Source organism: Osmerus eperlanus, chromosome 23 (genome assembly GCF_963692335.1).
Source record: "Osmerus eperlanus chromosome 23, fOsmEpe2.1, whole genome shotgun sequence".
NCBI lineage: Eukaryota > Metazoa > Chordata > Actinopteri > Osmeriformes > Osmeridae > Osmerus > Osmerus eperlanus.
Window position 1 is genome coordinate 6,915,826 of NC_085040.1, and position 24,627 is coordinate 6,940,452.

Here is a 24,627-nt window from a genome sequence, read left to right on the forward strand (position 1 = left end):
GCCGTTAGCGCCCTCCTCCTCACCCTCATCCTCAAGGTGATTTGTTGTTAATTCTGCCGTGATTCGAGGTCGATCCTTGTCTAGTCTTGGAGGGCTTTTGTTCGTTAGATAATTTTGAAGTCATATTAGTGATATAATATCGTCATAGTAATCATATGAGTATTAGTGTAGATCTCATATTAGTATTAGTGCAGATCTCTGGTCGTGTACTATTGGAAAGCAAACCTGCTTGTAAAAGTTGTCTTATGAACAGTGATGTCATGAGCACTAAACTGCATACAGTTTTACTTTTAAAGTTGAAATACACTATAACTGCAGGACACCAACTATGGTATTACTGTGAGGTACTGTAGGTTGAAGTTCTAGAAGAATATAAAGGCTTTATGAATAGCCCTCCTAAATTAGAAAATGGTCTCCCTTAAATTTGTGGTGAGCAGAGTGAGGTGAACTCTGGGTGGTACATTCAAATCACCATTACGCCTAGCCAGACTGTAGAATAAAAAGAAAATGTATGGTTAGGATTCAAGCCTCGTAGATTGTCATCCTTTTGGATTTCAGGATTCTTAACCACCCAGTGATTCACCCCTCTCTCCTCGTCGCTTTCATCATCAACAAGCTATTTCAATCAAGAGCTTCATTTTCTGCACTGACGCATTCTTTCAGGGAATAATTCACTCATCACCGTCCATCATAATCGCTCTGCTTTCTCTCCGAGTGACCTCGTCTTGAAATGTTTGAAACGAGACAGGGCCACGGCGGCGTGTATCCACCAGCGACGTTCCCACGTCTGTTTCGAGACCGCCCGCTCGCTTCACCTCTCTCTACCGTGTTGTCTCAACCTGTCTCATCCCTCCCCCCCCCCCCTCCCCCCCCGGCTCCCGCTCCGCCCCCTCCGGAACAGTACGGCAAGGTGCTGCAGTACAGCGACCCCTCGGTGATCTTCGTCTTCCTGCTGGTCTTCTGCCTGTCCACCATCATGCAGTGCTTCTTCATCAGCGTCTTCTTCTCCAAGGCCAACCTGGCGGCCGCCTGCGGAGGCCTCATCTACTTCGTCCTCTACCTGCCGCACGTCCTCTGCTACGCCTGGCGAGACGTCATGGGCTTCGGCGCCAAGATCGCTGTGGTGAGTGGCTTCCCCATATGGTTTTTAGCAGAGGAGTGTTCCCCCCGAACGGACTCCCTGGATGAACCTTTGTGTTTGAGGTTGTCTTTTTGATTTGTTTTAAGTTGGGGGGGTTCATCTGGGTCTTTATTCTGGGGTCACTGGTGCTGTTTACTCAGTTTACCGTGAAGCAACTATTGTAATGAACGTCTGACATTATTTTCATACTTTCATATTTTCTCACCTCATAACCAAAGAAAGTCTGGTTTCCAAAAGTTTGAGAGGAGAATTGTCTCTGACAACTTGAACTTTTGGCTTTATTGTAGTTTTTAAGAACAGACATGCTGTTTCATATCCTACTATATAGCAAAGTTATTGAGCTTCTAAGGTCTTTTTAAATATTACTTTGCTGTCATCTGTGTGTAGTTAATGGATGATCCTTGGTGGGAGAGTGAATTAATCTTTGGGAGGGTATTTCAAGTGAACTTTTCAAGTGGAGAGAAATAACAAATCCTTGCTCAATATTCAATGTAGCCTTTCTGAGTGACCAGTTTCGGTCTGACGATTTGTCCTAAAGCTCGTGCGGAACAAACCCGCTTCAAACCGAAAGTTTTCGTAGCTGGAGGGCCTAGATGCATGTTCTTAAACTTTGAAGCAGAAACACATTCCATTGTTTATTTAATGTGGCACCTTGCTATAGCCCAAGAGCTATCTCGCCAGGACATCTGACAACTCTCTTTCTGTATGTCCCTTCATCTTCATAGAGCACCCCATCTCTCTGAACCTTGTATTGAGACAGAAGTGATGTCATCGTTACAACTCCAATGTCGTTTTTTTTCTTTCTTTGAGATGTCTGCAGTGAGGTATCTACAGTTCTCTTTTTTGATGCTTTCGTCTAGGTGTCATTCCACATTCCAGTTTCCTATTTGGTCATATCCATTGTGCATATACAGAAAGCACCCCCCGTTTAGGAAGTCATTTACATCATTCTCTCTCTTCCGTCAAAGTGCCTTTGTGGAGGTCTACCCTTGCCATTTCTTTTTCACAGCCCTCGCTTCTCTGCTAATTTGCATGAACAATATTCCTCTGACAGACATCCCACTCTGTCTTATAGTTTATTTATTGGGGGTCCCAGGTTTTATTCCCCTTACCGATGAGATGGCCAACAATGCATACCTCTGCATTAAACTGGCTTTCTCCAACCCACTGTTGTATTCATTGGACTACATTTGGTGACTCCTGAGGTCCACTTGCTTGTAGCCTACCAAACATTCGTTAATAGGGAAAAAGGTCTTAATACATTTGTAAGTTAACTATATTAAAATCAATAAGCATCTTAAAATGGCCTGATTACCTAATAACTAATGCATGTCTCATCTTATGGAATATCATACTTAACCCTAACTTTTAACTTTTTTTAAGTGTACCCGTAGATTTTTACAACTTTTTTAATAATGAGGCAAAAACAAGACAAGCAAACATTTTTTTTTACATGACACATTTTGCCTGCTGTACTCTGAAATGGCAATCTTTAACCATTGTTTTGGAAAGATTTTTGTGTTTATTTATTTTCCCCTCAATCAGTACTCATTGTTTTCTTTTGTTGCCAGTTGCAACTCTTTTCCAACTGATTCTCAAAATGGCAGGGTAGTTATGTCTGCTTCACTTTCTCCGTCCCCAAACTCCATCCTTGTTCAAAGTCAGACGAGCTGTCCTCGTTCCTCCGTCAGGGGGTCAAAATAAGGTTACCGCCTGCACTGCTATTTTGTGATTGGCTGTCGATTGGGTCAGCTGAAAACGTCCAAGGGGTAACTGAAGGCATTGTCGATGGCTGTGAGCATGGAGGCGGTCAGAGTGGCACTGCAGAGCACAGCTGAACCTGGTTGTCATGTGCAGACAGACAATGGACCCTTTGAATTTCCACTGCTGTGAAGTGGATACAGAACACTTCCACAAAGGCCTCTGGTTCTTTTTGGACGTTAACGTAGGACTCTCTGAGGCCTCAGTGATCGTTTGTGGCATCTGCCTCTGGGTTTAAATGCGGAGACTCAATGAGGCATGACCAAACAGCTGGCAGGCTGCATGGCAGGGATAGACTGATGGGTCTTCACCAAGGATGTGTCATGGGCAAAGGATCATCGAAAACGTTCCGCAGTGCGATTGCCTTCAATCTTTATTTGTGAAACATGGTGTGTAACCCTACGTATTTAGTTATTTATTTTGTCATTCCTGGTTTGCCTTGTATCCATAAACAATCAGTTCTGCATTGTAAACTGTTCGTCGGTGACACTTAAGATCCAGTACTAAGTATTGGTCGTCGTACTAAGCATTGGTTAATAGGTATTATCTCGTACTAAGCATTGGTTAATAGGTATTATCACTGCATATTAATGTTGATAAGCATCTTATAAGGGCCTTATAACTAACACTCATCACATGCCACTGGATCAAAAGTGTTACTTTGTTCATCATTTATTGTTTATAATTGTGCAGTCCACACAGCAGCTTCCTAATCTATAATGACAACTGATAAAAGTAGTAAAAAAAAGTGGAACTTGAGTTACAGGGGAAAATCAGTTCATTCGTTTTAGCGCCACGTAACCAGGAAATGTCCACGCGTTCCTCTCCCAGAGTCTGCTGTCGTGTGTGGCCTTCGGGTACGGCTGTGAGAACTTCTCCAAGTATGAGGAGCAGGGCATCGGGATCCAGTGGAGCAACATCCGCAGAAGCCCAGAAGACGGAGAGCGCTACAGCTTCATTGTGTCCATCTTCATGATGCTGGTGGATTCCCTTCTTTACTGGTTTCTGACTTGGTACATCGAGAATGTGTTTCCAGGTACTCACTATAGTAGCTTCATCATGTGTTGTTTGGGCTTGAGCAATAATTCTACTCATAACGTTGTGGAATGTGTGTGTATGTAGAATGTCATGGGAGACTCTGAACAATGATGTACAGTGCAGCTATATATTTACAGTTTTAGAAGTTTGTAATTTCATTTGTATCAAGCCAACTCTTTCTATGCAACTTAATAAAGCCTAGCCATAGTCAATAACCCTTAAGCACAAGGGCCTAGTATTAATTCCATCGGCTCTATTTGGAATAAGAGGGAGGATTTGGATCAGGCTTGTCTATGGAAAGTGCTCACCCCCCCCCCCTCTCACCCCCCACCTCCAAGCCAACCTATTATTAGAGTGTGAATAATATTTCCCATGCTTAATCACAGGCCAATATGGAATCCCCAAGCCCTGGTACTTTCCTTTCACCACCTCCTATTGGTGTGGGACGACCTCCGCCAGTGACGCTGACCTCACTTTGCTCAAGGAGAACGGACAGTATAACGGTGAGGATTTGTCCCAAGCTCGCCTGTGGGTGTTACACAAAAGCTACTTTATTATTTGTCGCACTCTCGACAGGTCATTCCCATCACCGGGAGAATGGGATCTCAATGCAGCAAGCTAATTGGAACGGTTGCCACTGAATGTTAACACCTTGCCGTAGGCTTGGGAATTGGATAATTATAGAGCAGAGTGTGCACACACACACAAAAAAAACACAGTTCAGCTTAGTGTCAAGTCCGTATTGGTAAATTAGCTTTTATAATCAACATTTGGTTGGGGGAGGTGACAAAGTAGTCTATTGTGAGGCTTTTTTTCAAATTGTTGACTTCTTCCACCTCCTTCCTCTGTGTTAATGGTAATGTGGGTGGCACCATGTGAACATCACACATACTTGTTTTAATATGAGAAGAAAAAAGGATGAACCTTTTACAAAAGAAAAACAATGCCACACTTTGATACATGGAAAAAAAAGCTATGATACAATTGATTTGGCACACACATACAATCGGAAAACTTTATCAAGGAAATAAGGAAAGGAGGGAAATCTAAATATGTCCCAGCACTACTTCAGGGGTGTATCAAAGGAAACTATTGGCTAGTTTTTAGATGTCCCTGATTTAGAATGACACAAGGGTACACTGTATTTATTTGATGTATTATTCCAAAGATCGCCTGGAAAAGCCGGCTCCTGAGATGAAGGCAGGGGTTTCAATTAGGAACCTTGTGAAGATCTACAAAACGGGTAAAAAACTTGCTGTGGACGGCCTGAGTGTGGACTTCTATGAAAACCAGATCACTTCATTCCTCGGTCACAATGGGGCCGGGAAAACAACCACCATGTAAGTACGAGACACGCTACACAGGTGTGAAAACACGTGTCCAACTACCAATTATTTCCATCGAAGACGTGGCCTTGCTCATGTTCAGAAGAGTAATTGAATGGTTTGACCTCAGATACTGTAACTAAGAATGTAAAGAAAAAAAAGAACAATCCCATTCCATCTTGGTTTGAACCCGGCCAGAAAGAATGTGTTCCAATCAAAAATAACTCTCAAATTCAATTTCACCATCACATTTTCTACCATAAATAACTTGCCCTCTGTGTGTTGTACACCATGTACCTAGGTAAATAAAAGTTACTAGATCACCAGACTGGACCTACTGTAAGTTATAATGGCAGGATTAACTGTAAGCACCCAGCCTACTGCAGCCCCAAAGGAGGGCGGTTGGTTAATTGCTTGTCAAAATGGAGTACAGAATTCAGGCTCACAAAATGGAGACTGTAAGAGAGAGAGAGAGAGAGAGAGAGAGAGAGAGAGAGAGAGAGAGAGAGAGAGAGAGAGAGAGAGAGAGAGAGAGAGAGAGAGAGAGAGAGAGAGAGAGAGAGAAAGAGAGAGAGAGAGAGAGAGAGAGAGAGAGAGAGAGAGAGAGAGAGAGAGAGAGAGAGAGAGAGAGAGCTCAAAGAGGAAGGGAGGAACAAAAGCCAGATCTGTTGAGAGGGGAGCAAAGCATGAAGGTTAGCGGACAGGACAGAGAGCAGCTTAGTCACCCTCTGCAGACGCGTGACCACCAAACAGTTTGTTTTGAGGCTGACTTGAGTTTGACAGTAAAGATGTCTAAAGGGATTGTCTGGACGCGTATGCATTGTTCTTTTGTACAGTTGTCTTGTAGTATATAGTTGCCATGCAGTGTTTATATTATACAGTCAGCTGGATGGTCACTGTACACATATGTAGATACAGGGTGCCAGTTTTCCAAATCATAATTTTTTTCTTTCCTTCACTAAGGGAGGAATTGGTGTCAAATAATATACAATTATTTAAGGTCTGTCTGTATGTAATGTTTGTATGTAATGTCTGTTTCTACTGATGACAATATGACTGCATGGGTTCTACAGTTTCATAAAGTTGGTCCGTTAACCGTACTTATTATTACCCTGACATGGTTATGTCTCAATAATGTCATTCTGCTGACATGCTCTGACCTTTCAGCCTGTGTTTTCTGCTCCATGTGTCGTAACAATCCGTCAAGCCCAGCATGCCTGGATCAATCCCGGCATGTCTGTGCAGAACCAATGTCTCGCACAGTGCAGCATATTTTTGCATTGCTGTGTATCGTAATCACAATGGTGTTGTTGGTTTCTGATTCCAGTCCAGAACCTGTCCTCCATTTCCCCCCCCAGGTCAATCCTGACAGGCCTTTTTGCCCCTACATCTGGGACGGCGTTCGTTAACGGACTTGATATCCGGACAGACATGGACACCATCAGGAAGCACTTGGGAATGTGTCCACAGCACAATGTTTTATTTAATGAGTAAGTTCTGAACTCTGCCCCCCAGCACACACATGTACTGTCCCATGCATTATATTATAAACACACACACACAAGCTCACACACACTTGGCAGCATTTGTTGAAAATGTCTTAGCAAGGTTATGAGCGATACCAATTCTTATGGAGGTGTAGTTTCAGAATGGTGTTATACTCATGAAGACGCCTTTACCCCGAGAACGATTTTTCCAAAATATGATTCAGTATCTCACTCCGTTGCTTCTAGTTGCATCATTGCAAACCATTATTCTCACTTTCAGGTGATGGAGTCGGTCTCTCTCTCCTATAACTAGTTTATCACTCGTTCTCTCCCTTTCACCTGAGTAATTACCTGTAGTCTCAATTGTCTTTCATCTCATTTAAGACTGAGCACCTGTGAATCACTACCATGTATATAATTTTGTTTCCGTACAGAGCCAAATGTCTGTACTTTGAGTTTTCAATAGCCACACACAGGGGAGGGTAGATATCGAAATATTCACTGGCACGCTGCAGGAAAAGATGTTGGGAAAGTCGAAACAATACCCTTACAGTATCTGACTTTCGCCAGGTCTTTGAAGTGGAAGTATAAGTGTCCTGTTGGTTGCATTGATGTGTGACAGCTTGATAACTAATTCATGTTTAATTCAAAATCAAATCTAGAACCGACTTCCTGAGAAGTTCTGTCCATTTTTCATAAATCCTGGAATTTGTGTTGGAGGATTAAACGTGGATAACCTTTACGGGAAACTTTTCCTCACCTATCCGTTTCCTCTCAGCTTGACTGTCGAGGAGCACATCTACTTCTACGGCCGTCTGAAGGGGCGCAGCCGCGCCGAGGTGAACATGGAGATCCACCAGATGCTCGCAGACGTGGGCCTGCCGCACAAGCGAAAGGAACTGGCCAAGAACCTGTCAGGTCTGTGTCATTGCGTATCCTAGTGACGGCTCTATCCTGGGAAGTGATTGCAATTACACACGGATTACACCTTAACGTGATGGCACTTGATACACGGAGTGTGGCTGCATGTCTGTTTTGTGTGTCTGCGTATCCTTGGGGTGCAATGTCTCATGGGGAAATCCGAAAGTAGGCTTATTTATGTTTCTGCCTGCCCCCACACCAAACCACTTAGAAACGTGTCAAATTATAGGCATTATTTGTCTGTATATAGACATGCCTCTGTGCTTGTGTGTTTAGCGGTAGAATCCATTGTCTAGGGGACAATGAATGACGTGTATGATAAATTGGCTCCAGTTATGGGTTGCTAGTGTACAAATTTGCCGAAATATGACTTTCAAGGTTCATCTGGCCTGACATTTCCGCTACATTAGCACAACATAGGAAGCATTCAGATCCATCCCCAGGGTATCAGGTGTGCTGGTGTCATCGGCAGTCACATGAAACTGAAGCTGTCTCGCCATTTCATGCCAGACTAAAGGCAGTAAACACGTTTTCAAACACTGACTCTAATACTGAACAGGTCTCATCAAATCCCTCTCAGTTGAATCCCATTCGTTCCATACTGAGTTAAATAGAAACAATATCTGAGCATCCATTTGGTTCTACTGATTTAGCCCCACAAGTGCTCAGCAATATTGTGACGGTAAATAATATATTCTAAATGGCAGTAAGAATCCTTGTAGAACAGACTTGTACAAAAATGTGAGTGATATCAATTTGAAATGGAAGTTTGAAAAAAAAAGTTCAGTTACATTATTATAATAAGTTACGAGTTATACATGACTATTATTATGACCATATTATGAAATTTTTTTAAATAAGTTATTATGAGTCAGCATCGTAATGTCCACTTAAGGCACGCAACCATTTTGGGGTCTTAGGTGGGATGCAGAGGAAACTGTCCGTAGCCATCGCTTTTGTGGGCGGCTCCAACATCGTCATCCTGGATGAGCCCACGGCAGGAGTGGACCCCTACGCCCGCAGGGGGATCTGGGACCTGCTGCTCAAGTACAAACAAGGTCTGGATCTGCTCCCACGCCAGCTTTAAACAATGCTATGTTGTTGTTGTTTGTTCCTTTTAGCTTCCTGGAGCACTGTTGAAAAGTATCCCTGGATAAATCGGTCTCGACTTTAAGAGCGAGCGTTTAACGCTGTGTCAAACCTGCACCTGCTAAAAGAAATATTTGACATGTGACTGAAAGTAGCTCTTATATAGGAATGAACTCCTGGCTTTGTGTGTTGAAATATATAGTGTATAACCACTTTCCTCCAATGACAAGAATTGTGGCCAGATAATCATCTTGGTCTTCCAGATCAACACAATCATCATAGAAACGGATGGCCACAAGCCCTTTCAATCAACATGACATTTTAACACACTCAATAATTGTCTGCAATGTTTAACCACTTGTCACTTTTTCTTTCGTTGTTGCCTTGATCCAGCCAATGCCAGCGAGCCATACACAAACGTTATAATAACACATTTCCAGTCGATGTATAAATGTTTAATGTGCATCGAGCGACATACCGCCCTCGCTGTGTCATTAGCTGGGCTCTCTAATCAAGCCCTTTCACTGTGATCCAAAGCTCAAGAGAACTCTTTTAATGAGAACACCCACATCAGCTAGCTTGAAGTGAGTCATATTGTAGCTTTGTCAGTCCCATGCTAAGTGACGATGTCACATAGATCTTGAAGTAGGAGCCAGATTGTGTTGGTTGTGTTGTTCGATTCCCATGCAATGTATGGTGCAGATTTGTACTTGTTTGGTGCCGGTTCTTGTTGGAGCAGCCAGAGTCTGCCACTCACTGGTACCATCCACATCATCGCCACTGCACTAATCCTGGCCCTGGGCTGATCAGTCGACAATCTTTTTTCAAATGAAAGAGTCTGGAAAATATTATAAGCTTATCGAAACAACCTTCTTGGAACTCAAGTCAAAGTGTTGGGTGTCTATTTTAGCTATCTCTCTCATTGGAATGGAGCAACTTGTTTACGTGTCCTAACTGTCGGAAAACTGCCTCCTTTGATTATTCTCTCAGGTTCAACATCAACGATGGCTGTTTGCTCGCACTTCTGATATCATTAGCAGGTGCAGCTTTGAAGTAGCCGAGCATAATGCATTTCTGTGTGGTGAATAGGTAATGAGAGGCAGTTAAATGCTCATCACTGGATGAATATGAGTATCAAGGGAAAAAACATCCCTTAAAGGAGAAATGTTCACTTCAAGAGACTGGAAATCCATACAGGGTGCGCTGGTGGGGCTCCTAAGTCGCAGGCACACTCCGATTTTATTGCTCTCTGTTTGTGTCCATTAGAGTTTGGTCGCCAGTCCAGCCTCTGAACTATTGCTTCACACTTTTCACTCCAAGAACAAGTTCTGACAGCCCTGCTGTGCAGCTCAGGGAGATGGGGTGTCATGTCCAACAGACAAAGTACGTTAGATATAATGCATATCATCCCTAATGTGGATTATTAACTATTGTACCTCTGCAAAGTTGATTTAATCACTTTTTAAATCATTTAGAAAAGGTTTAGGTTTGACAATAGACTCCCGACTATATTAAAGTCGTGTTTTTGATTACCGGCAACGTAATACAGCATTGAGCACAAACATCTGAACATAAATCAAAAACCCATTAAGTCGTTAGCAAATTCTAAATTATTGAAAGAAATTACGTTGGATTAAAGGCCTCATCTGCGATGCATTTCCAGAAAATATGTTGATGAAAAAATGCCAACAAAATCAAAGCAAATACTAATATTCCAAACATCACAGCTGGAGAGACTCACACACCAGACACCTTTCTTTGTCTTACTTCATAAGCAGCACTTTTCCAACGGCTTAGTGTATTGTGTACTCTGGTTACGTCAGTGTGGTGCTCAACGGTACTGCTTCAACCTGCCCTGTACTAGAATGCATCTTTGGCACTTTGACCTCAGAAAATACCCGACAACCAGCCATGATGCCTTCTACGTCACCTAAAAGCTAGTCGTCAAATCGGTTTGGTGGGTGATGTTTATACAGATGTCTAACCAACAGCTGAGTAACACTTAGTTAACATTGGCAGTTATTCAAATGATGTCCCTTACGAATGTTTGAAATTGTAACGCAGAGTTGTTCGATCTTCGTTGGTATTTTCATGCAAGAGTGAGTTGCCAATTGAGTGGAAAGAAGGAAAAAGATTCATTACGTACTGAGACCAAGACACGTATACGAGGACAACGTCACTTGAAGCTCAGCAGGTTCTCTCTTCGCACCGCACAGCCAGCAGCCACAACACTCTCCATGCTAAATTAGTAAACAACCCGCGCACCTCTGGATTATGAATGAAACTGTAAGGGTTTACCTTGTTCAGGATAATGGCACAGCGTAGAGACAACGTGAGAACTCTAATTGTAGTCCCTATGAAAGAAAAGAAGCAGACCGACTCCAAGCTAGATGAGTGCAAATGGAAGAACATGCTTCTAATTGGGGCCTTTTAATGTGAATCCATTAGAGTATCCATGCTGAGTAGTTTGCCGAATGTCTCTTTCATTTATTCCTTCAGCAATTAAAAGGAGAAAAAAATAGTTCAAATCCACACGTCTTTAGACATAGTATAAAGGGACTTGGTGGCACATTAGTGGCAGCGTGTCAGAGTAATTAGAATTTGAGGTTATGGATTCAGACATTATTGATTTAAGTTAAACAGCCTCCTGTCTCAAGTGTCAATGAAACAACTGATTAAAAGTTTCACCAAATGATACACACAAATATAAACAATATTTCTTGGTTCATTTCGACAAGTTCATGTCCATGTCCTTCCGCTTGATTTACAAGCCAGGGGGCTTCTCTGGATCCTGATCTCTTCCCTGGACCATGTTGTACGTAGTCACTGCACAAAAGATTTACCTGCGATTTCCACACTGCTTTGATGTATCACTTGGTGCTGTAATGCAACACAACATGCCATAAATCAGCGAGCCTTTGTGGGCTGGGCTTCGCCCCAGCACATTTATTTTTTCCCTAGCCTCCGTACGATGCACCGGGTGTTTATTATTTCACCTTGTAAAGTATGATACTACCTCGGGAAACCAACCACAGCCACCAAAACTGAACCTTGCACAAACGGAATCACCCAGCCTCAAACAAACTGTTTATCCTTCAAAACAACCATGTTGTCTCTGTATAGTCGTCAGTGCTTGCGTTCAGCTTTCAGAGCTGTATCACAAGTCAAAACACTGATTGCTTGGTCTTTGCTGACACGTTTCATAATTCCAACGAGGTGTGATTGGCTAGGCAGCAGAGCTGAGAGTAGTTGTAGAGCTCTGTCTAATGACCTGTGTGTGTGTGTCTGTTCGGGGATAATGCGACCAGGGGAGATACAAATTGAACGAGCTCAGAGGAAAGAAGAAGAACAAAAGTGCCAATGCTCAGCAGTCGACCCTGACCTCCGATAATAACGACCCCCAAAATATAACACCAACAACGGGGTAAGGTCAAATCACGCAGCTAATCAACAGATACTAGTGTGTCATAACGGGTGACTGCGAGCCAGGCGCTGTCAGACCTTGTGTCGACAAACTGTGATGGCATTGACTAATATCTATTATTATATATTATAACGCTCAAATCCTCCTCATTTAAAACATGTCAGTGTCAGCTCCGTAGAGTCATAATAATGCAAACTTTTGACAAGTGTCCAATTTTACAAGCGTCCAATTGTCTGCCGAATACCTCATACCCACAATGCCTTTCTTTCCACTTCAGATTTCATCAAATCTGTCTATTTGAAGCTGAAGGCTTACCATCATGACAACATGAAAGAGGGAGGTAGATTTGTGTGTTTGGAACACATCCCAATCAACACAGCCACTGTGCACAGTAGCAGCAGGTGAATGTGAATACTGGCAAACATGCTGCCAGCTAACGACATCCAGTGAGATGACCATGCTGTGACTTCATCACAGATCTAATATCCATTTCCTGGTTGCCAAGGAAGGTGCTAATTAAAACACGTTAGCTTCGGCCACGTCGTACATTGCGACCTCACTTACCTCTGTGAAAACGTTGGCTCTCTGGCTGTGTTGGATATATAGCTCCGGGCATCCTATCGGTAGCTCTTATAACAACAAAAATACTACAAAAAAAAACGGATAAGATAAATGAATAAATATGGTCTGTGTTTAAATTGAATGGCTAGAAAAGTGTTTTCACTGTTTATTCCACTGGAATTGGATTGAAGTAGTTGAGTTAATGTAATCGAAAAAACACACCCACGTAGTCTTCCACTGCATTGATATTAAAATGGCATGAATCGAGAACAAGAAGGTGTTGGCAGCAAAATGTTGATTAGTCCCATGAGCTTTGTGGCTTTGTTTGAAAAGAAATCGCTGCAGATTGTGAAGTTGTCTCTTGTGGACATTTTTTCCTCCACCGCTTACTTCTGATCATTGTTGACAGAATAAACAATGTAGTACCACGGCAGCCGACAATAGTTGGCCGTAATCTTTCACTCGAAAAGTCTCCACAACACCTCACACACATACTCTATCTCTCTCTCTCTCACACACACACACACACACACACACACACACACAACACGCACACAAACAAGCACACACATCCACTTCACCAACCTCGCCCACAGTAATTGGTTTGTTTTGCTTCATGTCCCTCCTAAAGGCCGCACAATCATCCTCTCCACACACCACATGGACGAGGCGGACATCTTGGGAGACCGCATCGCCATCATCTCCCACGGGAAGATGTGCTGCTGTGGCTCCTCCCTCTTCCTGAAGAAGTGCTTCGGCAGCGGGTACTACCTGACCCTGGTGAAGGTGGCAGAGGGGGGGACATCCCAGCGCCCAGCATCCACGCACACTCAGGTCAAAGAGGTGACTAGAGGAAATTCAGTATGTGTTGAATTGGAAAGACAGTAAGAATGGACCTAGTGTCTATAACCTAAAGCCTTTAGGATTTAACATGGGAAGGTAACTACTGCACGAAAAAGTTTGAACATTTTACAGAAGTTACACAAGTTCTGCATTCGGTTGTATAACGGCCATTGAGCTAAAGATAACCCGTTGACTTGTACGTACTGAAAATATGCCAATACCAATGTCTGAGTCTGTATTAAGCTATGTGACTGTACACATGCACAATGCCCAGACAGTGTCCAGTGATCAGTTGAGTGAGTTTTTTTTGCACCCAGAGGGAGATGCTTCACTAGTCCATTATCGACACACTTCTCAGAACTGCGCTCCGACGCCTTGCCCTCCCCTGTAATGATCTGTGTTTAGTCTCCTCCCAGCATGAAAATTGGCAGACACCTCCGCGCTGGGTGATACTAATTGTCGTGAGGGAGGGGGCCGAGTACTCAATCTAGCCTTGCGCACTTAGTTTTAATCAATAGGAGCAAATGAACAAGATGCACCCATGCTAGTGGGGCTACAGCAATTACCATTAGTCCACAGGCTCTTTGTGGAGACTCAAGTAATGTAACACAGTTGTGGGAGGAGGTTCAGCACCCCTCCACACTACCCTCTCACCCCCGACGCTTCACAAAACATATTTAGTGTCCAGCAGGTACATATCGAGCTAGAAAGAGGACTCGGTTTTAATAATCAGATTGACCGTTAGTCAACTCAACAATAAAGAAGTTACCCGACATTTCAACAAGTTGTTCCCCCATCCGTGGGCAACATTTAATACCAGTATTCATGTCACTTTTGAGGAACTGCAACCAAACACGACAAAATAGCAAACTGGCTGGATAAAAATGGAGCATCAAATGTTATACCATGGGTTGGAGGGGAAACCCGAACCTCACCTGTTCTTCAACCGAGAACGGCTCGGCATGAACGTTCCTTGAAAGTGTACGTGTTCAACCTCATCGTGTCATGAACTCGATGAGCGCAATTATGCAAATGCCTTGCGTCATTACCGAACGACTACTTAGAGCAGACTGTGAAGGGGATGATGTTCAGGCTAAGAGGCCAACTGTGGTGAAGGCCTTTTCATTTGTCCCTGGTTAATGAATAGGAGGAGGCCTGTCCCTCCATGAACAGCAGTGTGGATGAGGGGATCGACAGCCAGAGCTGGACCAACTCTTCGGAGCCCTCAGGTACGCTAAACACGCTCCCGATGCTAACGCTCATCTAAACAGCGCAACATTTCGGTGGACTTGCACTAATGTTTTCTTACCTTTTGCTTTCTGGTCCTTTTTTGTATTGATTCACAATACACTGTTCCGGAAGTGTCACAGTCAATATCACTATAGTTATTCTACCTATCTCACTTCCTAACCTAATTAGCCTAACCTAACTTTCATAAGAAGTGGTGCTGACCGCCTGTTCATTGTTACTAGCTGACTGGCTGCCTTGTCCAACTGGCAGCAGTGAAAGGCTAAGATGTCTGGACCCCCTCACTGGGGCTGCAGTGCGATTGGCCGACGGCCCAAAGCTCTGATGAGACCACCCATGGTCCCATGAATGCCTTAGCACCACTGATGCCGGTAGTGCGTTACTTAGTAACTCGTTACTCTAATCTGACCACTTTTTTCAGTAACGAGTAATCTAACGCGTTACTATTTCCAAACCAGTAATCAGATTAAAGTTACTTGTCCAAGTCACTGCGTTACTATTTTGTCATTAATAGTAAAATATATATTTGATTTCTTCTTGCGTATCTGGGAGTGAAGTCATGTAGCCTATGCGAAAATTAAGTCACGTTTTCAGCATGAGGGTCAGGTCACGTGTATATACATAGACCTACCACTCCCTCCCAGTGACTCTGAGTCGCCACTTTCCTCAAGCCCTTTTTCTCTGGTGCCATCTCGATTTGATTATATGTGACAAATAAGAAAGACAAAAAAGATTAATAAACTATTACATGAACAAATGCAACGAACCGCAACTAAATCCATGTTTTTTGTAAAAGTAATGGTTCGCATTCTCAGATTTACTGTACTCTGGGCGTTTTTTATGGTTAGTTTTTTTCCTCAAGTAGGCCTACGACTTGAGTCGTTTTTCCAAGTGCGTTCTTAGGTCAACATTTCAAAAGAAACTCTTGTCTATAAATCAACATTACACTTGTGTCGTGCCTCTCATCGGCTAAGTTACAGTGGAGATGTTTGGAGACAATTGAAGTACCACGCAGCGACACAAACAACAATGGAGGAGGAGAGAAAGATGTGCATTTTCGAGTTGGAAATACACAGTGATGCCGTTAACTAATATGACCACTTTTTTCAGTCACGAGTAATCTAACGCGTTACTTTTAAAATCAAGTAATCTGTAATGTAACTAAATTACTTTTTAAAGGAGTAATCAGTAATCAGATTACTTTTTCAAAGTAACTGTGGCAACACTGCTTGGCACACCCTTCAACCCCAACATGCATCACAACTTTCCCACTTTAATAGGACTTTTTCAACATAGTTTTTTATCAAACAAAATTCAGTAGACTAATGTACAGGGTTTCATGAAGTGAAAAGAAGAAGAAAAACCCATCTTAATGCAGATGGTGACAGGGTAATTCCTCTCAATTACAACCACGGGCTGGTAGTTAAGGCCAACGTGTGAGACCGATCCATCTCCCTACCTCCTCATAAAGCAGCTAGGCATTGCTTGGTTAAGCAGCTGTGATTATCTATAAGAGCAGCGGATCGATAACGGAGGCGGTGTTTGGCTCGACGCTGGTGCTGATTGATTCTAATGGAGATGTAGCTCCTCAATAGATGAAGGAGAACGTGTCCACTCTCCAAACTCTGGGCCTCGGTGAGAGAGGTCAAGGTAATGGTGATTGTCTCTTCTTACAACAGCAATGTTGTGTTGTTTAATCTCTATACCCAAGTAGCAATGGTAAGTGAGTCATTTGTATCACACAAAGTCATTCCTGAAAGGTCCTTCAGTACCTTTACTGTGTTCCTAACATACAAGGCGGGAATCGACAACCCTGACTGCACATGGTTCAACGAGAAAAGAAGAAATGATTCTGGAGGTCTTCTCATTGTCATCACTAAAATGGCGGTTATTTCCCTCCAGACCTTACAGCCATTAATAGGCTGGTGCGCAGGCACATACCCGAGGCAGTGTTTCTGGAGAACATCGGCCAGGAGATTACCTACATCCTCCCCTACAGCGGGGCCCGGGACGGCACTTTCGCCCTGCTCTTTAAAGAGCTGGATCTGGAGATGGGCGACCTGGGAGTCTCCACATATGGAATCTCCGACACAACACTGGAGGAGGTAGGAGACTCTCCGTGCAGGGCCCAGCTGCAGTGCCATGCAAAAGTCTTAGGCCCAAAGGATTCAAAAGTACAGCAGAAAATGCTTCAAGAAATCATGAAAAGACTAAACTATTGTTTTGTTTTGCAACAGAGCACTTTAGCACTGCCACGCAAATACAGAAGACATACAAATGTATATTTAAGACAGTGTTCTTGTTAAAAAACCTTGGGTGCCTAATCATTTTGCACAGTGCTGTATGTGCAGGCAAACATGTCCATACTCTATGCACACTTTCATACAGGCACAGATAGACAAATGCTACCTCACTCAAATTCCCCATTTTCCGTCTCTTAAGCAAAATGGTTAATATGCTAAAGAGAGCATGGTCCATGTAGGTACAACCTAGAGACTGTTGGAAAACAAGCCTAATGTGTTTGAGTTTTGTCAGGTCCTCATGCCCTGTGGGCTGTTTGAATAATTCTGGTTGAGAGTCTGACATTCAGACACAACAAGGTTATTTTGAAGTGCATGCCTCACACATTTACTGACAAATAGAAACAAGATGTCAGTCTGGCATTTTCTCATTCAAAATTCAAACGCTTTACATGTATTTATAAAAGATGATAAAGGCTGACTTGGGACAATTATTAGTTGAATCTATCTATCATGTATTTCCATCGAAAAGTCACCTGAACCCACATAAGTGATTATGACAACTGTGTATCTCGTAACAGTCTTGTATTTATCTTATGGTCTGACAACTGCTTCCATTCTGTAGATTTTCCTGAAGGTAGCGGAGGACACGGGTGTTGATGTGGAGGAGCCAGGTGAGAGGACAAAGGCTTCCTGTGACTGTCGTCACTTCCTGGTGTTTTCCGATTCACTATCTTGCCTATCAAGCTGTGCTATTGGTTAGCTTGTTGTTCCATTCATTTGGACACTTCTTGTTTGGATCAATAACATCTACCAGCTCTCAGCCGTCTCAACACTGTCTGCTTAAGTCTTTCCAATCCCACTTCCACCAATGGAGCCTCATGCTTTTGTATTTCATAATATACAACCTTATAGGTTTGTGTCTTTCTGCCCTTTATGTTATTTATAACCTCAAAATGGGTCAGGGCAAAACTACAAATCATATGTGTATTCCCACAGCTAAAAATGAAGCATTGGTACGAGACTGGAAAAGGAGTTCCCGTGAATCCAAGCGGAACAGTGTGGCTAATGTCAGGACAGATTCAGACCAAGTCCCCATGAAAAGTGGTAAGTACTTTTATAGTACCTTTGGAACTTGCGGGTAAATTAATGAACATCAATTTACCTTTCACAACCATTGCCCTTAAATGAGTTTGTAATGAATTTGTGTCTAAATAAATCATATTCTGCAAAGCATAGAAAACTATTCTATTACTACTATTTTAATACTATTCTAAACTAGATGTGTAATGCCTTGCAGCTGGACGTCAGTCTTAATCTCTTTTCTCTGTTGATTTCTGTATTCCTTTTTGCTCTAACCGAAGAGGATTTTAAGGGGCGGTTTACCAGAAAAGTGGAAGGTAAGTAGTGAAGGCCAATCTTTCTGAGGAGACAACTTGAATTTATCAGTGATTTCACTTAGTTTTGACCTTGAATAGAACGTGAATAGGGTCATCCATTGTAGTAGCTACTTTATCTCATGTGAAAGTAATTTTTCCTTTCAAATTGGATAATCGTAGTCTTTTGACCTCAACGGCCGTCTTGAAAATCCCAAACCATGAAGTCTTCTGAATTAGTAATACTTGCAGGAGGAATTCATTAAATTCATATTAATATCAATATTAAAATGGCTGCCACCTTTTCAGTGTCTCTTAGCCATGACATGAGATTCATTCAATCTGTGTTTTGTTTTTATGTGTGGTTAACTTCTGACTCCATTCTGAGTCATATCGCACTTTCTTTTTGGGCGAATAGATCGTTCCAAGGATAGATCATGTTGTGAGTCACATGCCTCTGCATTGTTCTCAGCTATCATTTCAGTCCGTTTGCTTATACCTGTGGAACAAACAGAACAGCACATGACCTCTAGGTGATATGGACCTCTTGATATTACAGATCCCTTGCCATCCCAAGAAACCGTTTCCGGTGTTCGTAACCCAAGAGTTAATCTCCTCGTTGTTCGAGCCCTATGGATGGCTGAGCTCACTAAATCATCGAAAGCCATGCATCTGTTCAGATTACACGCTGTCCCCTCACCGATTGTCGTCCCCCTGTCGTAGCCTCGGAGAAGGTGGCCAACACCAATGGCAAGGGCTCCGTGGTGATCACCGGCTGGGAGCTGATCCGCCGCCAGTTCCTGGCGCTCTTCATCAAGCGCTTCCACTACGCCAGGAGGAGCCGCAAGGGACTCGTCGCCCAGGTAACGCCCTCTGACCGCAACGCAGCTAGGGGTACACTAACGTTATATATGACCGTGCCACGGTGCAGTATTCATTTACAGTGTTCCTCCTTCATGTCACCGTGGAGTATGTGGAGGCCACAAAGCTAATTGGTGCGATAGCATTCTGAGATCTTCCATTAAACCCCGAAAACCCCATCCGTGTCTCCTAGCATGTTGGTGATCTTACCGGCTCACAGTGTGTTGCTGTCAAGATGCTTTGGAACGACCCTGCCCGACACGCGCTTGTACACACACAACTAAAGAAAGTGTTGTCTGCAGAAGAGCAGCACCACCTCTTTCTTCTTGTGATTCCAGGGCCGGTCACCATTTCCGGCCAAACCTCACCCTGCTAACCCGAAAAGGTGTTTTCAGGACACTGAATCTCTTCCACAACCCACTCCAGATGCGTCATCGTCTTAGTATTGGCAAGTGGGTGGTTCATCCAGCCCGAGGAGAATGTAAGCGCTCTCCAGTTACCAAGGAGACCGAGTACGATGTTACTTTTGGAGAGCAAAAGGTGCAAACTTTCTTTATGGTTTGGAACAACTTAGACCGAATTGGAAAAGGAAAGCCAATGAGACGTCCACGGTTTATTTTCCTAATTTGAAAGTATGCAAATAATGTATTTTAATTAGGCGTGCATCAGATATCATTATCGTAACAATTAAGCGTCTGACAGGTTGCTATTAGCCTATTAAGTGCACGTCTGTATCATTTTGTTGATTATAAGCATTATAATTTAAAAAAGTCAAAGCCAATAAATAAAATAACTTTAAAAGTCAATACCAATAAAAGGATATCAGTTTGCATGACACGACCAATTTCCTTGTTCAATTTTTTGTCAAATGAATACACAATGATTTGCATACAAGTTTTCCTTTGAAATTGCGGAGCGATCACTTACATTATCAGTCTTTGCGAAGCCAATCCCATATTCATAACACGTGTGCAGACATCATGTAACCCCATCAGCTATGAATGTTATCTTGACATTGAATTAATTACACTTGAAAGGCATTGTGGAGAGTCTTGTCTCTCCTCCTCCTCTCCGCCTGTGTGCAGACGTTCCGCTGCCTGTGTGAGACAACGTTTTCTCCTGTAATACGCCGCTATACCAATCCCCATTAGTCACTGTCAATCCACATCATCCCTCTGTTGTATTTGCCGAGGTGTGTGTGTGTGTGTGTGTGCGTGTGACCAAGACTGTGTACTCAAACACACCTCTTTCTGCTCCTTTGTCTCCATTCATGTGTCACTTGTGAGCCGGACAAAGGGTTTTTAACATCATGTAAACAGCTCCCATTGTGAGCAGATATGACTATGGGGCGAGGTAATCTCTTTGAAAGGAGCCCATTGGGAATACAAAAGAGATTATGGCGTGGAACTCAACAGGAGTGATTTATGAGGGGGGAAAGTTGAGGACTGGCGCTTGTAACGTTTGCTTCAGAAAAATGGTGGGTAGCAGGATCCGGTGGTGGCACGCCAGCCGGGTTGAAAGAAATCCGGCGCCTTCTCCACTCTGCATGCGTTAGGACTAGCCCATGCAGTAGGATTGATTGATATGGCTTGTTTCGTCTGATCGAAAGGCCATGTGTGTGACATGGTGTTAGAGTCTGGAAGGCGTGAGCCCTTCAACCAGGCCGCGCATTCTTACATTTACATTTAGTCATTTCTTGACACCTCGTCTCAAGACTGAATCTTCTTATTCACTGTTAACAGCCAATTTTTTGGAGTGCAGCATTCTTTTTTGTTTTCCCTTGCATTAGTAGTTAATTACAACTATAATGGATATTAAATGTTACTTGCCGTCATGTATTGAGTCAAAGGGGATGGCAACATGACAAGATTTGAGTTTAAAATGGGACTTGATTATGGCCATTGCACTGTTGAAACATGACAAGTTCATTTGAAGAGCAAATAAGAGCCAACCATCTGTAATTATTCACTTGACTTTGCTGTGAATAAAACATTCCCTAATTGTGTTTTGGTGTTTACACCAATTTGGAAAGTATTCCATCCTTATTTTCCCGAGGAAGTTGAGAAAGTGACAAAGTAATGCATCCAGTCCACGAAGTACACAAGCGTTGACAACGTCATGACATGTCTCCAGCGGGCTCACAATAGAAGAACTACCAGCTGTCACCCTCAATTACTGTCAGAGGGAGGGAAAACGACGGAGGGAAAGAAACTGGAAGAAAGGAGAGTTCTGTAGTCATTTATTTTGTGCGCTCTCACTCATTAGCCTTTCAGTCTCATCGGCGTGCATCTTCCTCTCCACACAGAGACACACGCACACACAACATGGAGTTCTGTAGTGAATATAGAGCCCTCCCTTTTGTATTGTGCCATTTCGAATTGCGCTGGGCAATTTCGGCACCCACAATTAATCACGTTCAGCATAGCTCCCACTTCTGACGAGCACCTTCCCAACAAGTGATTAAACATTAAAGATATTGTGCACTTTCTCCTTAGACCTTGTTTTTTTTTTGTCAGCTCCCCGAAGAAAATGAAAAGAGAACACGAGGGAAAATAAAATGGAGTGGGACTGCGGAAGTGGAGGGCAGCGAAAAGTGTGCCGCTGCTTCGACGAAAAAAGAGAATAGCGAGAAATTAATTATGCTTGAGTGGGCGGGCGATGGTGCCAGCGTTTGGAAGTGTTTAATCAAACTCCTTACACATGCACAGCAGCCAAAACAAGTTCACGGTGAGCATATTAATTTCCACGGCTACGCGTCTCTCTCGCGTGTGATTGGTTGCATCACTTAGGTGGTTGCGTGTAAGAGCGCTGAGGGTTGAGGCAGGGGAGAGACGGGAGGTTGGAGGGGAGACGATGTAACCGGTCTTCTGTCAGATTTTATGAATTGTTTTCCAATCTCAGCCATGCACAACAGTGGAGACGCACATAATCATAGTTGATTTGTTTTGATGATACTTTCATACTTATGTACAACGGGGCATAACACAACTCCTCCCACCCCCACACACCCCCCACCCTCCAATCCCCCCCCCCCTTTCCCCGCACACTTTTATACAGTAGGTTGTTGGGATGGTATTTCCTTTCAACTAAAAGGGTAGCTGCTGTGTACGTTTCCTCACAAATTTATGACAAATGACAATTGTTATCAGCACTTTTGTTCCAGCATGTGCTAACTGGCATGGTGTCCCTTCCATTCTCTTTATGAAGAGTGCGGCCAGGCTCAAGCTGTGGTCCACGCTGTTTGGGAAGTGGGTTTTCTGTTCAGCCCTTAATTGTCATTCATTCAGCCAACATCAGAATGCCTTATTGGTTGCTTTGCAGAAGCCTGTACATTTCCATGCAAAACCACCCTCTGACTTATTCAGAATAAGTCAGAATCAGAAGAAAAGCCTCAAACGGCATGTTTTCCAACCGGTTTCGACTGGTTTCTGACGTGACCATGCGTATATTATGCCGGTGTGTTCCGCGAGGTTGTAGGACGCTCCTGTGCTAACGTTGATGCTCCCCCCTCCCGTGTGTCCCAGGTGGTCCTGCCAGCCGTGTTCGTCTGCCTGTCTCTCATCTTCTCCCTGATCGTCCCCCCCTTCTCCGAGTACCCCAGCCTGGAGCTCCAGCCCTGGATGTACGGCCTCCCTCAGACCACCTTCTTCAGGTAGGCCTCCGTGCCAGCAGGCCTCAGCCTTGGACACTGCTGTTAGATACAACCCGAGCAAACAATTAAGCACACCGTGTCAAGAAGAGGAACAGGGTTTCGCAATTTTTTTTTGGTGCTGAGAAGCAGTTTCCCTAGATGCTGTGGAGTGGTGGGGGGGGCAGGGGGATTCACGTCACTCACACCCAAGCGTGTATCACCCAGCTGGGTGCCCGCTAGGCTGCCGGTAGGCGCAAAAGCAATTAAGTGTGCATACGAAACACTTCTGGGTAGGAGTGTAAGACAGCTTTCTCTCAGCGCTGTGCCCAACCTGACAGCAAGCTCATCTGGCCTCGTCCTTTACACAACGAGACAGAGAGAGAGAGCTTCCCATGCACATCATGAGCTCCCCGCTCCTTCCCCGTCTGCCCAAACCCTCAACAGCCTGTTGAATGACGTTCTGTCCCCAGTCGTTTCATGAGATCCAGACGCTTTTTTACATTCCTTTTGGCAGTACCATGTCACCAGGTTATTATTTATGGGACAATTATGTTGAGTAGCTTGTTAGAGGGGGTGGATGTTTTTGGGTAAAGACAGAAAGTGACAAGGCTTGTTTGAGTCTCTTATTCCACATTCACACACAGTATTGTGTGACAAAAGATAAAGATCACATTTCCTTTTTTTTTTGCTGTTGCTACATATTAATTCAGAATTTTCTGAATAATAAAAATAGGCAATATTATATTAGGGGGAAAAAGCCATGCTGAATATTCTATGTGTCTCACTATGCATACTGCAATACTGTAAACAACTGCTGGCAGTGACCAAAGATTCATATTGGATTCCTATAGCTCCTACTCATTGGTATTCAGCCTGGGTTTCCTTATCCTATCCTGGGGAGATCATTGTATTGTAATAGATCGATCTGGTAGGATAGCTTAAATAGACTTTCAGGCCCTAGCATGTTGCTATGGTAATCACATACTGGTGTCAGACTGGCTGTTAAAACTACACATCCACCAAAAGAAAGTGTAGTCCATGGTTTTCTCCCACACACAAACCTGACCCAGTTCATTTGTTTTGTTTTGTGCATTTGGGAGTTCCAATAATAGGAATCTGAATTATAACGGATGTTGGTTCAGCCTACAGGTATTGAAAATGAACAGCAAATATATATGAGGTTTGGGTGTCTGGGAAAAAAAGAAATGATTTTTTTTACAGCTGCCACAGATGGCCTAAAAGTACATTTTCAAAAGTACACATTTTCAAAGCAAATTAAAGCTGCACTTTGTCATATTATTAAATAAATTAAAATATAAGAAATGGTGCCCCCAATTTATGTCTGAACTTCCACATTTCCCTCCAGCTCGAGTTTGATTGACAGTGGTTTTACAAAATAAGACAAAGAGGAGATCCCGCCTTGCCGATAGGCTGGAATAGGATTGCTGGAACATAATTGGCTAGAAAGTAGCGGGCTTCTCCAATTACTCGAAATTAGACCTTCCACTGGCAGTACATTTTCTGTGTTGCCATGTCAGATGGCCATTATCTTACATGTTCATAGGGGACAGAACTTTTATTTGTCCCCAAAACAAGACAGTAAGTTATTCGAACAAGATAATATGCTCTTCAAAAAAAGAATTTCTTTCCGGGCTGCCGACGGTCAGTGACCACCAAGTAG

The 24,627-nt window shown here is 43.3% G+C and overlaps 1 protein-coding gene across 1 annotated transcript in view; it reads left to right on the plus strand.

The window, feature by feature from the left end:
• Positions 1-24,627, plus strand: part of LOC134009535 (phospholipid-transporting ATPase ABCA1-like) — a 117,929-nt gene that overhangs the window by 37,011 nt on the left and 56,291 nt on the right. Inside the window, 15 exon segments of the mRNA XM_062449043.1 lie at positions 902-1,123; positions 3,734-3,938; positions 4,327-4,443; positions 5,109-5,280; positions 6,624-6,755; positions 7,531-7,670; positions 8,594-8,731; positions 13,379-13,590; positions 14,738-14,819; positions 16,741-16,943; positions 17,704-17,752; positions 18,078-18,185; positions 18,443-18,478; positions 19,178-19,317; positions 22,840-22,967. Of these exon segments, the coding sequence (XP_062305027.1) occupies positions 902-1,123; positions 3,734-3,938; positions 4,327-4,443; positions 5,109-5,280; positions 6,624-6,755; positions 7,531-7,670; positions 8,594-8,731; positions 13,379-13,590; positions 14,738-14,819; positions 16,741-16,943; positions 17,704-17,752; positions 18,078-18,185; positions 18,443-18,478; positions 19,178-19,317; positions 22,840-22,967 (2,084 nt within the window).